The 17464-nt window shown below is 28.3% G+C and overlaps 1 protein-coding gene across 1 annotated transcript; it reads left to right on the top strand.

Moving 5' to 3' along the window:
- The first annotated feature begins 9765 nt into the window (after positions 1 to 9765).
- LOC114944994 (synaptic vesicle glycoprotein 2B-like) lies at positions 9766 to 14955 on the top strand. The gene is made up of 11 exons (XM_029321064.2): positions 9766 to 9831; positions 10332 to 10388; positions 10601 to 10762; positions 11083 to 11245; positions 11513 to 11634; positions 12079 to 12317; positions 12751 to 12977; positions 13071 to 13288; positions 13596 to 13755; positions 14270 to 14397; positions 14777 to 14955. The coding sequence occupies exons 1-11, from the start codon at positions 9828 to 9830 to the stop codon at positions 14830 to 14832; spliced, it is 1536 nt and encodes a 511-aa protein (XP_029176897.1). The 5' UTR covers positions 9766 to 9827; the 3' UTR covers positions 14833 to 14955.
- Positions 14956 to 17464: the final 2509 nt, after the last annotated feature.

The following is a 17464-nucleotide window of genomic DNA, read 5'->3' as shown; positions in this document are numbered from 1 at the left end:
CGTATAAGAAGAATATTTTTTTAAATTTATATAATGTATTTTTATGTATATTTAATTTATATATATTTTTATATATTTTATATAATATTTTATATATAATTTATATATGTTATTATATATATATTACATATTATAATATTACAATATTATATATTTATATATTTAACTTAATTTATGTATCTCTGCATGTTTATTAATATATTTTTTTAACATATAATTTACTAATATTTTCAAATATATATATATATATATATATTAAATAGGCCAATGAAGAGCATTAAATATTTTGTATATTAATTAAAAACAATTTTTTATTACATGGTCTGTACAAAAGAAAAGATCATTTCAAACCGTAAACGTGTTTCGGCTGTCACAGCAGCTTTTTCAATACGCTAATAAAATTAATCGATTACCTATATTTTAATTACTTATATTTTGATTATTATATGTGATATTTATTTACTTAATACAATATATATTATATAAATAAAATAAATTTGAAAAAAATTGTTCACGTCCTACATTTACAGAATGTTTAAGATGAACCCGCATGTTTCAGAAATAATAACAATAAGCCGGGAGTTTATTTTTCTTCTTTTCGAAGGACGGAGGAAGAGAGCCGATTGAAACCCACCTACATTTTCCTGCTTTTTGAAAGAACGCGGACGATTGCAGGATACAATTTCCTCGCAGGAAATTACGTCTACAAGTTGGAGAAGCGCTTTGCGCTATTTTCCAACGCGCTTTTAAAGCGAGAGATCGATATTCATTGTCGTCACCACGTTACCGATATCGACGGTGTTAAACATCCGAGGGAGAAAAATATGCCAGGGTTGAAAAAAGTTGTTTTTATGAAAAATGAATCGTTATCATTATTGGAAAACGTAACACAGTCTTTACAATTTTGTTATTTTTTTTGCTAATGCTGTATACAAAATTCATATATTTAATACATATATTTTACTAGGATTGCTTAGAAAATAATGCCTCATATTTTTTTTCTGAAACTATTTATTTAAAATGTTTGACATTTAAACACAATATATTGATGTTTCTTCTTTACATATATTATTACACATTACATAAAATTTACATTAAATTATTTTTTATAATTACATTTTATTATTATTAATTTTCTTAATGTAATTTATTTTTCTTACTTTATTTATTATATTTATTATTATTTTTATTATTATTATTATATAATAAAATATGATAAAAGCAAATAATTTTAATACCGTTATCGATATAAATGTATAATTTTGATAGTAATCTTGATGAGAATAATATTAATATTTTAATTGGAAGAAATATTTTTCTCGAAACATTGGAAAGAAAATTGTTTTTTTATAAGATCTTTAAATTTTGAAAGTGTAAATAAAAAGACAAAAATTTTTAGTTTTATTTTTTTAATAGAATGATAAATAAAAGAGGCCAAAAGTAGCTTTAATAACTTCATATTATTTAAAAATTTCTTGATGTGATTATGAATAAAGTTTATTTTCAATATGGAATTATTAATAAAAATTATAATAACTAATTATAATTATGCAAATTAAAAAAAATGTTTACATTGCTATTTTTAATAAATTTGTTCTGGCTCTTATTGCTTTTTCTTTCTCTAATTAATTAAAAATTATATGAATGAGTTAAAAATAAAAATATATTTATCAAGATTGCTGTAATTTTTAGAAGAAAAAAATTAATTATATATAAGTCAATTGTAAAAAAGTTTGATTATTTTCAAAAAAATTTTCAATGTTCTTTACATGGTGTCTTTGTATGGAAATTATCCATTCTGTAAGAGAAAAATATATATTAACAGAAATTTTGATAAAGGTTTACTATAGGTTCTGCGAAATAAAATTCTGATAGAAGCAGAGTTTTAAGATGAGAGAAAAATGGAGATTTATCGAGAGCGTGCATATATAGCTGTAGCTACCTGCGTGTCGATTCGATACAATAGAGTCGCAATTAATAGTTTTTGTTCGTGCTTTACTTGTTCTAATTAAGGCATCACGGGTGTCTCGTTACCCGTCAATCGTTATTGCAGGGCCGGCTCGACAGAATGGACATTTTTCAAGAGCGAGTCTTTATATTTATTATGGTAAAAATAGTAACATTTATTGGACCGTATTTATCTGTCAATTTGTTGAAAAAATAATAATTGCATAAATTTTCAATTTTTACACACATTTATATATTATATTTATATATTATATTTATACTATATATATTATATATTATATTTTATACTATACTATAATACTATATATTATATAATATATACTATAGATTATACACTATTATATTATATTGTACTATATACTATAAACTATTATTACTATTATATACTATATATATACTTTATATCTTTTTCTACTACATACTATATATATACTATAATACATACTGTATAATAAATACTATATATTTACTGTATTTTTTAGTTTTAACCTATCTATATAGTCAGAAAAATGATCGGTCGAAAAGACGTCGAATCGATATCGATTTGACCAATTCGACATCGATTCGACATTGATTCGACGTCGATTTAACTATCATTTCTGGTTGGGATTAACTATATTTTTTAGTCGAAAATCCTATTCCTGAAAATACACAAAAGATTCTTGAGTCTTTATGCAGGAAATTAAACTGGAATGCAGTTTCTCGACATATTTTTATTAATCAGAATAATTGTATTACCAGGGTTGGGTAACTAGTTAATTATAGTGAAAAATTAAAAAAAAGTTAAAAAGTTAATAACTTTTAAATTAGCTTAGTTAATTTAAAATACATTAATTATAAACTTCAACTAGTTATTTTCGATCTTAAACTTATTAACTTTTTTCCCAAGTTCAATTTTTTAAATTTCTGAATCATTGTTGTTTTTTATAAGTTAAAAACGTATTATTTTTAAATTAAAGTATTATTAATTTTTATGTTTATTTGTCATCAATTGTAATTACCAAAAAAAATATATTTCTATACAAAAATCAAAATTTCTTTGTTATTTGCTATTATAAATTTTAAAAGAATTAACAAATAAAATTCTAATTTAATATAAATATTTAATATAAATGGTTTTGTAAATTAACTTCAGTTAATTTAATCTTAACTTAACTTTAACTGAGTTAATTTTTAGTTCATGCAACTTTTAACTTAATTAAATTAATTTTATAAGCAACTTTAATTTAGTTTAAAAAAATTATCAACTTATCCTATTCTGGATTTAGATAAGACACAATTAAATAAGACTTGGAATTAAAAAAAAAAAAAACAAATTATAGTATTTTATATATTTATTTATTTTTGTTTATGTTATTAAAGTTGGGAGAGATGTTGACAATTTAATGATGATTTGTTCATTTTAAAATCCTCGCAAGTTGTATATAAAAAAATATATATACTTATCTATGTATTATTTCCTTCTATTCTATTCATTATGTCGCGTATATTTGTTAAGATAATCTTAAGATTTTATCTTAAGAATTTTAAGATAAAAATCTCTCTCAAATAATTAATCACTTTACATCTTTCTTCTTATCTTAAATCCTCTTTTAAAAGAACACAAACTGATAATTTTACTTAAAATAGAGTTTTGATAAAAAATGATACTTGCAACCAGGCAGTCTCCAAGTTGACTCTTCAACGGGGAACCTTAATTATTGTGGCGCTGAAGAAACTATCGTCGACCCTGCGAGTTTTCTTGCCATTGGCCCATATATCGTCCAAATATCGCGTTCGTACCCGAAGCAGTTGGGGTCGTGGCCGCCGAAAGTGACACGAGGCCACTGTCACCTGTGAAAGGATATCAACGAGAAGATCCGGAAGAGCCTTGTTCAAGGTCTTCAAGATTGTCGGCCTTCGACAATTCTCTTCATCGTGATACTTGTGACGAGGGTGAGAAAGGGTGCGCCAGTTTATTTTTAATTATATTATTATATTAATTATGTATTATTAATTAGATTATATTTCGAGTATAATATCGCAGTAAAAAATAGTAAGCGTTCTTTTTAAAATTCGAAATAAAAATATGAGTATATTGATAAAGTTTTGTGAGAAGTTATCGAATTCATTGCCAAATTATTAAATATAGCAAATTTAAGTATTTTTTAGAGACATCTGATATTGCATTATTTAGATATTGATATCGATGCTATTTCGATTTATTTCTTTTTTTTTAATCATTTTTTCAGACTATATTATTATAAAATGCAAATATAAATATAAAATTATGTTCTATATCACCAGACTTACAATTAGATAATGTAAAGACAATTTTATAATTTAATAATAATTACGCGTTGCAACATGAACTTTTTATAGTCCCTCATTTTGACTAACTCAGAAAAAAATTTTATAATAGTAAAAATGTTCTGTCTTAATATTTATCACTTTTTTTAAAGAATTATAATTAATTATTTAACAAACTAAAATAAACAACAAATTAAATATTAATATTAATTAATATTAGTATTTATATTTATACTATTAATATAAATTATTAATATAATATTAATATTAATATTAATATAATATTATTAATATAAATATTAATTAATATTAATTAAAATTTGACTATAAAAAAATAAATATTAAAAATAAAAAGTGAATTTTATATATGATTATAATTTGTATATCTTCTGTTCTTCGTATTATGTGAGTCGTATTATAAATCAATATATACAAATGTTGGTTGAATTGCATTTTTCTAACAAAACGACAATTTTTAATGTATTTTACGAATAGTATTGGAGACAGTGAAGTATAAATAAATTAATTTATCTCAATGTATATAATACAAGAAAAAGATTTATATTTTCTTACTTCTTAATTAAATATATAATTAGTATTATAGTGAAGAATTAAGTTGTCAAACATAGGTTTATTAAGAGAATAAATAATTACGACCACACAATGCTGGCTATTTAAATTGTATATGGTCGTAATTATTTATTCTCTTAATATTTGAACTGGCGATTAAAAAATTTAATCATTAATAGGTTTATTAAATCAGATTTTTGTAAAAAAAATTCAAGATTTTCTGTAACAATATTCTCTATAGAGTGATAAGGTATAATACAACTTGTTAAATTTAAATTTTGCTTGAATTTTTCTTCTAACGAAAAAAACTTCAGATTAAATCTGAATTTTTTACGAGCTTGGATGAAATAATTAAACGTGTGTATTTCATTCAAGTCTAAAAATATATATAAATATATAAATAAAAAATAAGAAATAAGAAAGAAATAAAAAAAAAAAAAAACAAAAAATAAAAATATATAAATATAAAAATTTATACATATAAAAAATATACGTAGAGGATGAAGACAGACTTTACGGACACCCTGTATATAATTTACTATGAAACAATATTTACCAAAAATATCCAAAGGGATTAAGTGTACGAAAAGAAACACATACAACGACTTACCGATATGATAATGAAGTGCTAATCAGAGAGGAGCAATCTTTACCGCGATAACGACCGCATTACGAAGGATTAATCCTTGCGGTGCCAACGATCGGATGATCCCCTTCTTTGCTACCCTTTCCATCTTTTCCTCTTTCGCATTAGCGACGTACGCACCATTGATTGTGCTTTGTGTTTTCCCGACGATTAATTATGTCACTGCGCAATAAGTAGGTAGATAACGCGATTTAATCAATCGTTCCCGAATGACGGAAATCGTCGTCGATGGTGGCTTAAATTTAAACAGCGCGTCATCGGACAATTGTAATCACGGCATCTTCATCGATATCCTCTATTTTTAGCCCCATTCGCGATCGCAATCAAATATATCTGCTCGTGTCCATCGTCAATGTGTTTGCCAACATCAGGTGTCACGCGGATTGATCGATTGATTGGAGTAAAATTCCTGTTTTATCCTTAAGTACATTAAGAGCAGAATGACGATCGAATATATTTTCGATATAAAAAATATTGTGCGTGACACAATTTTTTTTTCTTTATATATTCTTCTACAATTTTACCCTCTTGTGCTCCCATAATAATATTAATCCCATAAATGTACATCTTGCAAAGTACACCTCATAAATCAGAATAAAAATTTAAATTTTGTTTTTTATTTAATTACAAAAATATAATATAAGATAATATTATCCCTAAAAAAGTCAATAGATAATTAAATATGAATATATATATTTTATAATTATAATATTTAAAATATAGCCATATATATATGCGTATGTTTTCTTTTTCTTGTAATAAATAGATCATTTTTTCAAAAATTCACAACTTTATTATATATAATTAATTATAAATTATATGTTGTATATAATATATATATTAAAATTGTATATATAATATATAATATATAATATATAATATATAATATATAAAATATAATGTGTAATATAATAATTGTTTAAAATATTAAATTAATTCTATTAATTTTTTCCAATATTTTTAACGAAGAAATGGAGAAAGATAGTTTAAATATTTTTTTTTGATGAAGATTTTTCGATACACAAAATTAAAAAAAACAATCTCTACTTGAGATTCATTCTATAAACTTCTACTTGAGATTTATAGATAATTATTACAACGTATCTGGGAAAATCACTCGAGTCGATAAAAGATGACTAATGTTCTTTGATTTGATGATTAGAAACTGTACTCTCTCCCTACTTATTCGGATCTTTCCACGTATAAAATTGCTTTTTTGCGAATCGAATCGAAATCTCGCGTTCAAATTTGCACATTATCGCTCGCAAATAAATGACAGATATTGCACTTTGAATCGACCCGCGTTATATGCAAAGGAACAGCAATTATTTTGCATTTATTGTGTAAAGTGCTAATGATGAATCATTATTGTTTTTGAGTGTTGCGCATTATCGTGGAAAATTTGAAGAATTTGGGATCGATCACAATAATAAAGTCTAAGATAAATAAGTGTAAGTAGAACACCGTTTAAATAATTTCTCATTGGCCCCAGGATGGCCACTGATCGTTACTAGGGTTGGGTAATAACTAGTTAAAAAGTTAAAAAAAATCTAAAAAGTTAATAACTTTTAACTCAGCTTAGTTAATGTAAAATGTATTAATTTTTAACTTTACCTAGTTATTTATTTTGATCTTAAACTTATTAACTTTTTTATTAAATTAAATTTTTTATTTTTGCATACCATTATTGGTTTTTTATGAGTTATAAACATTATTTTAATGTTTCCCAAAGTATTATTAATTTTTATGTTTATTTGTCACGAATTGTAATTACCAAAAAATATATTTCTATATAAAAATCAAAATTTCTGTTATTTATTATTATAAATTTTAAAAGAATAAACAAACAAAATTTTAATTTAATATAAATAACGTTTTAAAAAAATAACTTTTGATTTAACTTAAATTAATTTAATCTTAACTTTAACTGAGTTAATTTTTTATTTATGCAAACTTTTAACTTAACTAAATTAATTTTATATGCAACTAATTTTAACTTAGTTTAGTTAATTTAAAATGTATTAATTTTTAACTTTAACTAGTTATTTTTTATATTAAATTTATTAATTTCTTTCCTAAGTTAAATTTTTTATTTCTGAATACATTATTGTTCTTTTTAAAGTAAAGTTATAAACGTAAAGTTATAAATGTATTATTTTTAATTAAAGTATTATTAATTTTTATGTTTACATTTGTCATTAATTGTAATTACCAAAAAATATATTTCTACATAAAAATCAAAATTTACTTGTTATTATAAATTTTTAAATAATAAAAAAAAAACAAAATTCTAATTTAATATAAATAATGTTTTGAAAAATTAACTTTTGATTTAACTTTATTTAATTTAATCTTAACTTAACTTTAACTGAGTTAATTTTTTGTTTATGCAAACTTTTAACTTAACTAAATTAATTTGATAAGCAATTATAATTTTAACTTAATTTAGTTTAAAAAATCATTAACTTACCCAACTCTGATCGTCACAGATAAATTTGCTATTTGCCAAGAGAAGATGATGAAGAAGCTGTCGCGCGCGACAAACAAATAATAGGTAATATGCGTAAGAAATGAAGGAGCGAAGATCGCTCTCACATGTCACGATTTTAAGCCGAGTGATATATTTTTTTGTCGAGCAAAAAACGTCGCGAAACGAGTTATTTTTTCTTCTTCTTACGAGAATCATAAGTCATCCGTGTCACGTTTGAAGAGTGTGACGCTTTTGTATAGAATTTCGTGACTGATCCTGCGAAATCCCTAATGATTTTATAGAATTTCTCGAGAATTCTCTCATTTGTAATTTCGCGAAATTATCGATCAAATTTAGAAAATAATCGTCATTATTCTCGATTTATCAATAATTTGATTAATCATATTATATAATATAAATACTTCCATATAATTAAAATATTATAATAATAATTATATAATAATATAAAATATATTATATAATAATTAAATATAAATATATACTAAATATATATATTATTATAATTATATATATATATATATATATATAATTAAAATATTATAATAATAATTATATAATAATAATATAAAATATATTATATAATAATTAAATATAAATATATATTAAATATATATATTATTATAATTATATATATATATATATATATATATATATATACATATATATACACATATATATTATATTATATAAAAATATATACATACATATATACATATATATGTATATATAAAATGATTAATAATGAATACAGCGATGATTAATATATCATTAAAAAATTGGTACAGCAGGTTGATATCTTGTTGATGCTGTGGAAGGTATTTTCGTTGTATCTTATCACGATTAAAGCTCGAATAAATTAATGACGTATAATGACGAGGTGTCACATGTACGACACAATTTCGCGAGAAATTACGACAAATGGTGACAATCAAATAAACTGACTTCCGTGTACCCGGATCATAAATTACGCGTGCACGAGTTTGCATCATAAATATAACAATCATTTCGTAGTAGACATTTCGTTACGTATGTTCATTACATAACAGTTGGCTAAAAATCGACAAAAATATCGTAATCGATAGAGAAAAGAGAGAAGCAGAATAAAAAAATTATTAATTAGAGAAGAGAAAAAATAATAAAAATGTCTTTTTTTAAATTAATTGTTAGAAGTAAGAAAAAAACAGAAAGATAAGTTCAATTCCATTTATAATTATTAATAATGTATAATTATTGATAAATTTAAATTAAAAGAATTAAAATTTATATTAGGTTGTTTCAAACTGGTTCATATAGACGTTGCCTAAATTTTTCTTATCGCGTGTCTTTTGCTTCTCTTTTTTTATTATCGAATCGCAAATTTTTGTAAAGGTTTATCACGATTTTGGGAAAAGCCGAAAGTGAAGCGCGAAGCCCCTCTTCTGGCGAAGGCGGATGATATCTTATCTGGAGCCAGCCTCGAGCTTGCTCCGGAAGTCAAGGTGCGCTCCGCCGATTCATGGTCCATGATCATTTGCTTGATAGCAATCGCGGGAGCAAAGGCTGCTCTCGCCTACGCGCTTCCTCTACCTTCTCCTTTTGCAGAACTCGGAGATTCCGGTTGAGGAGAAAATCGCGGACATTTTCGGCTTCAGGGGGATAGCAACCTCACGGGAGAGAGGGTGGGATTCACGGCAGCGAGGCAGCCGGCAGGATTACCACCGTTTTTTGGTTCACCAATGAACGTGGGGTCTCGTCAGGAACAATATAACCGCGGCAATTGCAGCAGCACCACCAGGAAGCGACGGCACTGCGACGGCACATCCCCGAAGGAGAACCTCCGGCCTGCGAGCACTTCCAGGACGTCCAGCGACTTGAGCGGCGATCATGGGTGAGTTTCTAAAGGATTGATGACTTTAGATTATTCGAGGAATAAAAGAGAGGAAAATTTTATACTCCGTTTAACAAGAAAATATGCATTGGATCAAACATTTCGTCCGTTTTGGGCAGGTTTTGCCTATAGCCTCTTCCTTTACCTCTTATTTAACTTGTTAATGCCTACAATAAATAGTATCAGGATCCGAAAATATTGGACTGCTGGTGTCTCTTCGTATTTTGCCTGTCTGATGCATGTTCTTTCGTTGAACGAAGAATAGAGATGATTTAGATGCGAGATGATTTATTATTACATGACAATCATCCATTCTCGTTCAAATCTGACTCTAGATCATTGCTTGACAAATAATTTTTTCTTACAATATATTGCATATTAATTTATTTTATTTATTTTATGTATTTGTTTCATTTATTTTTGTTTTATTATTTTATTTATTATTTTTATTTTATTATTGATATTTTTTTATTTATATTACTTTTTCTATATTATTATAGGACTCGACTTCCTGGCAGACGGAGGTGCCGATTTCGAGCATGCAATCACCGTAACAGGCAAGAATTTTTTTCTACTATTACAATTTTATTAATATCCTTTAATTTCAAAGGTCCTAAAAATTTTTTAAAAATTAATAATAGTATAGTTTTGTACATCTGGTATACAGTAAAAAAATTCCCAAACAAAGAAGAACAATGTAAAAATACTAGAAAGTCCCAGGTGCGTTGCATTGGATCCTCCGTCTTATTAAATCCAAATTGGTGTTCAGGTTTCGGAAAATTTCACTACTGGCTGCTGACCATCTGTGGCTTGATTTATATGGACACGGCAATCGGCGTGACAATACTCTCGTTTGTACTTCCGGCGGCGCAATGCGACCTGGAAATGGACTCCACCGCAAAGGGTTGGCTGACCGCTTCTCCGATGCTAGGTCAGTGTTTATGAAAACCATTCTTTTAAATTGATGAATTGGTGAAAGTGTCATTCATTAAAACAGAACGAGATTGAAGATCAATTGAAGATTAGTATTTTGCTGAAAACACTTTGTTCTACCCTCTTTTATATTTTGCTGATTGAAGATACACCACTTTAACAAATCAGTCACTATTACTAACTGATTCTTCTCATTGAGATTTTGCTGTTACAGTGCTATACTTATAACTGAAATTACTTATTAGTGATAATACACTGATTCCATTTAAAAGAACTTTATTAGCAAGAATTGATCTATGAGTGGGTATATTTTGACAGGTATGGTGATTGGTTCATATATATGGGGATGCCTGGCTGACACGAAGGGCAGAAAGATCGTGCTGATTGCTACGTTATTGATGGATGGCATCGTGGGCATCCTGTCCTCGTTCGTTCAGTACTTTTGGGTATTTCTGGTCTTCCGGTTCTTCAACGGTTTCGCGTTAGTATCTATTCAGAGCCTCTCTTGATCTTAAGTCGATTTTTTTTTCAAGAATGGCTAGGCGTTTCAATCTTTAAAATGGTTTATTGAAGAATATTAGTTTAAAAAGATGTTTGAATATATAGGAGCTTTTATTACTCCCTAACTCATCAGCAAAATGTATTATTAGAAAAACAAAATTGATATCCTAACATCGAGAAAGAAAGACTTGAAGAAAGTCTTGAGAGATGTTAATAATATTAACATAAAGTTTCGATTATTGTGCAGTGTAACCGGTGCCATGGGTATTTGCTTCCCCTATCTTGGCGAATTTCAACCTACAAAGTACCGCGAACAAGTTCTCTGCTGGATGGAGATGTTCTGGACGATTGGTGTAATAGTCTTACCGCGTAAGTAGTTTACGTTGGCTGTTCATTCTCTTTCGTTGAGCTTTTTCAGAAGATATAGGGTTTGCTCTTTATTGCTGCACTGGTGAACTGGTGTAATAAGTTGAAGTGAAATTAGGGGTAACATAGGATTTGTTCTTGAGTTTGTTCTTTGTTGCTGCATTGGTGAACTAGTGCAATGAGTTAAAGTAAGACAAATATATTTTGTTTTACTCTAACTTACAGCACTGTACACTAGTGTACACTAGTTCACCAGTGCAGCAATAAAGAACAAACCATTGCTGCATTGGTAATCTAGTGCAATAAGTAAAACTAGGGGTGACATAGGATTTGTTCTTTATTGTTGCAATAATGAACTAGTACACACTGGTGCCGTAAGTTAGAGTGAAACAAAACTTAACCAGTGCAGAAATAAAGAACAAACCTATAGTCAATCTTATTTTCTAGTGATTGCCTGGCTAATTATCCCCATGGACTTCATGTACAACAGCGAAACGTTCTACTTCAAGTCCTGGAATCTCTTCGTCGCGCTTTGCGCCCTGCCTTCGCTTATGCTCGGCCTGTGGCTCTTTACTTTTCCGGAGAGCCCAAAGTTCCTGCTGGAATGCGGCGAGACCGATGCGGCTCTCGAGGTGTTCAAGTGGATATATTCGCGAAATACCGGCGCTGATCCCGATACCTATCCGGTAACAATACCTTGATTCTTAATCTCATGATGGAAATAATAAATATTTTCTCTATTTTAGGTAGAATTAAATTTTTAGATAAAATCCTCAGATGTGATTCTAAACTCTCTTATGCCTCCCTAGTTCAAGAAATGATAATCAAGATATTAGTGAAAGTTTAAATTTCTTTCCCGGGGCCGTATCACAAGTAATTACAGCATGACAATATTAGATGTACTTTAATCAAAAGTATTTAATGCAAATAGGAGAGAGAGAACCCAGTGAGAAATGATGGTCGAATCGACGTCGATTCGTTATCGAATCGATGTCAAATTCATCGAATCGATGTCGAATTGATGACGATTCGACCAATCATTTTTTATTGGGAAAGAGATACACGTGGTTTCATAAAATATTTAATAAATCTTTATACTCTTTCTTCTTCTCGCTTCAGGTAAAGTGTCTACAAGAGAAGACAAAGCACCAAGATAAGAGCACCAGGTCACTGAAACTGCACAAGCGGAAGGATCTGAAAGTCCTCTTCAAAGAAATACGAGATCTGACGACTGCACTTTGCAAGCAGCCATATTTGCGCAACACATTGCTCGCTTGCGCCATTCAATTTGGACTCACCAGCAGCTATTACACCCTGATGGTCTGGTTCCCGGAACTGTTCACCAGGTAATCCCTACGTCAAATTAATTTTCTTAGATCGACAAGCTTTTTCCCATAAAATTACAAGAAGGTCTGTCTTACGTTGCATTCTGTTGACAGATTCGAGCAGTTCGAGCACGTGAATCCCGGCGAGACCACATCGGTGTGTATAGTTTCTGCTCTGCCAGATAATCAAACTTTCTTTGATCCTTACGGATGCGATACGGTAATCGCGCCTTCCGTTTATCTGCACACCGTGTATATCGGCTTGGCATGCATCCCCGGGTCCATCATTCTGCCTATCTTCGTGCACAAACTGGGAGCCAAATTCTTTCTGAGTGAGTGACAAAATAACGTCATTTTGTTACTATACTGTATTAGAATTTACTGTATTATTTACTGTATTACTATATAACTATTACTGCTATATACTATACCATACCTATATACTATATTGTATACTATGCTATAATAATATACTATATACTACATACTATATATACTATATACTATAGTATACTATATTCTATAGTTATCTAATAATTATACAACTATTTTTAGTTGTAAATAAATATTAAATTGTATAGAATTATTAGATTCTTAACAATTTAGAATCCCAATTTCTAAATGAAACGTCCATTTCAGTTATGTCATTGGTGGTTTCCGGCGCGGTGACGGTGGGTTTTTATTACGTGGTGAACTCGATGCAGAACTTGGTGCTTTCATGCGTGTTCGAGGCCCTTACGTCTCTCGGGATCTCTTTAGTTTATTGCGTGATCGTCGACATGTTTCCGACAAATCTCAGGTGAGTGAATCGAGAGGTTTCCAATAGCTCTGTGATTGCTAATTGGTCAACAGCAAGATCCGTAGATAAACGACGGGAGAGGAAGGAAGGTCCTCGCATGAGCCGCCATTTTGGGCTCACGAAGTTATGCGTGTTGTATGTCGGTGTGTGTCGTACGAAGTGTTAGTGAAAAAAAAAACTGTAGTTGAACAGCTGTCCGATGGCTGAATTGCCGACGCCATTTTGGGGCCCAAATGCTGAAATATAAATGCGATGACCTTCCTTCTCCTCCCGTCGTTCATTTATGGATCTTGGTCAACACTAGAACTCTCTTGGTCAAATGTGTTGGGAATTATCCTAAGATCTATGTGTGTGGATGTGTGCTAACGGGACTCTCCCGAGCGAATCAAGTTCTCATTATTTCTCTACACACAATTAACAAAAAGATTTATTAAGTTTTGTGTACACGATGCTAGAACTTGGACCAAATTCTAGCATCATATATACAAGACTTTAATTTATTACTTCGTTTCAGAGTGATGGCGGCTGCTTTGTCCCTGACGATGGGCCGATTGGGTGCTCTGGTCGGCAACCTGGTGTTCGGTTATCTGATTGATTTAGCCTGTGTTGTTCCCATCATACTGTTTGCCGCGTTTTTGTTTGGTAAGACTTCTTTTAATTTAATAATTAAGGTCCGAATTTTTAATTTGTATAAAAATTATAGTAAGTTTGTTCTATTTTATATAATTTATAAGTACTAAAAAATACTAATATTGATCTGTCCACTCAGATATTAAACTTTCTAACTGTTCATGCGCAAAGAGGTCGAATCCACATCAAGATGCTAACTCTAAGATGCTAATAACCCAAGTAGAACAGAAAATCAAAATAATATCATTTTGACGTCATATTGATTAAATTTGGAGGTCAAATTTGGTCAAGATGACGTCAAATTGACATTATTTTGACTTTTCTGTTCTACTTGGGAACATATATACATACATATAATTAAATTCATATATAATTAAATCAATTTTTTTAGTTTGCGGTCTCTTGTCGTTCTTTTTGCCAAAAACTGGAAAGGAAACATTAGAATAACAGAGGAAGAATCTTTCGATCTAGTTTGCGCGTTACAACTTGAGGAATCTGTACCATATGATCATACTCTTGTTCTGATCTTGTTATATATTTATTAATAAATTTATTTGTAAAAAAAATAAATCATGTATGTGTATATTTTATTTCCGAGGATAATGCGAATAAAACCTAAGCAAGACTAAAAAAGGAATTTAATATATAAAAATATAACTATCTAAAAAAAATAAATAAAAACATATATAAATAAAAACATCAATTTAAAAGTAATTTCAAACAAAATTAACTGACAATCGCGCGCGCTTTCGTTGGTTTAGTCTCTCTTAAAAAAGGCGCATTTTATTGATTCTCGAATATCTCGAAGTCCTATCGAATGTCTTGTATTGTATTGTTGCCTCTTTTCTACGACATCGATTTATTCTATCCTTGCGCTTACTTTGTGAGCTGATGTCATTAATTTTTTGTGATTCAGTATTAATTAAAGTGTCAGTTAGAAAAAAAACATGCATTTATTATACTTTATAAAATGGAATAAAATTGAAAATAATGGAAAATATTATGATATTATAAAGTATTTTGTTACAACATATATTACTATTTAATTATTTTAACAAATTAATATATTTTGAAATTTAATTAGTAAATACAACTAGTGATAGATAAAAAGGCCAACTTATCGAGCAATTATTAGAGTTGTTCTGTCAAATAAAATTTATTCCATGTATAAACTAAACATAAAACATTATGTGAAAGCTACAAACATTCTATACTCAAACTTAAGCGAAAATTACAATCATTATAAAATAAACATTTCAACCGCACGCGGTCTTCCTCAGTATTATATTACAGTAATTATTAAAAAATACAAAATCATACAAAAATTTCACATAATATCGAAAATTAATGTTAGTTCTTCAATAAAAGTCGAGAATTTATAAGCAATTAAAGCGTGTTTCAATCCGTCATATCCAACAAATGTTCGCCTCGATATGATCTTTGATTTTAATCAAATCTCGAAAAGTTTCATCGTTAATATGCGAGAAATTAATACGTTCCGTAGGCGCTGCGATTAATAAAAAATTGACGATTAACGTATGTTAAAAATTTAAATATATATCCTTAACAATTAGCAATATGCTTACTTGGCATCGTCCTTCTTGACAATTTTAACCACGTTTTTTTGAATAAGTTATTGAAGATGACACAAGACAAGACCAACAATATAAAAAGACACCTCATTTCAAACTCTACTTAATCGAAGAATGTGCGTGTTTATATATGATCTAATACCTATGTTTAAACCGTTAATGTCCTATTTGTCTTATTATTATTTATTATTCGCTAATTTATCCAAAATATCAAAATAAGACTTGCTGAGTAATTCAGTATCTTTGTTTAAATTTAGCCCATTTTTTTGTTCTTTAATATGTAGCATCTCAAAGATGAGTCTTTTATAATAATTATTTTTGTTGTCCAGAATCTTTACGTTATCCTAATTAAATGTATGGTGTTCACTTCTTATGTGTTGTATTATAAAAGACTCATCTCTGAGATTTGTGCTGAAGGTGGCCATTTTTAACATCTTATTTAATTTGATTTAAATATTTATGTTTATCCTTGATTTTTAAAAATTATGTAATTATATTTCAAATATCGAAAAATTAAAAAAAATAAAATAAAAGTGGCTATAACTCGGAAACGACTTATTTCCGGATCTATGTTTATATAACATTTTTTTTCTTTTTGGATCCCGAATCACCTCCCGAAGTATTGCGGGCGATTTTCTGAACACTGTATATATCGTTAGTAATAAGTTAGTAATAAGTTATAGTAAGATTAAATTGTTAAAGTTATTGTAACATTATTATTTTGTTGGTTTTTATTGTAATTGGAAATTGTGTATGTAAAGTTGTAACTCCAAGGGGAACAATAAAATTATATATATACATATATATTATATATATATGTATATATATATATATATATATATGTATATCGGCTGTATAGAGCCTAACGCGATGTCTTTTGCGTCTGTTATAACGAAAATTAAATTCTTTTGCTAATTAGAAATAGTATCTTTGGTACGGATCACTAATTCCTGTGTTCCTCTTTAACCCCTCTGTAAAGCTATATATAGTAGAAGAGAAAAATATCGATCCAAAAGTCGACTAAATCAGGAATCGAATCCGAGTCTTTCGCTTGCCGAGTGATTGCTCATACCGATATTTTTCTCGTCTATAGCTTTACAGGGAAGTTAAAGGGAAACACAGGATCTAGAAATTTGTACCAAGGATACTAGCCCTAATTAGCGAAAAAATTTAATTTTTGTTATAACAGACGCAAAAGACATCGCGTTAGGTTCTACAGCCGATATATATAATATATATTTTATGTGCTTTATATAAAAAATATACATTTTGTATATGAATATAAACACAAGATACAATATATATATATATATATATATATATATATATATATATATATATATTGTATCTTGTGTTTATATTCATATACAAAATGTATATTTTTTATATAAAGCACATAAAATGATGAGTTGACAGCTCATCTGTCATTCAAGATGTCATATAAAGATAAAAGTAGATAAGGAAATCTGTAATTTCGTAATTATTTC

The sequence above is a fragment of the Nylanderia fulva genome, unplaced genomic scaffold (assembly GCF_048542155.1).
Source record: "Nylanderia fulva isolate GAGA-0341 unplaced genomic scaffold, ASM4854215v1 Scaffold74, whole genome shotgun sequence".
NCBI lineage: Eukaryota > Metazoa > Arthropoda > Insecta > Hymenoptera > Formicidae > Nylanderia > Nylanderia fulva.
Note: the sequence above shows the minus strand (reverse complement) of the source record. Positions and strands in the feature narration are given on the sequence as shown.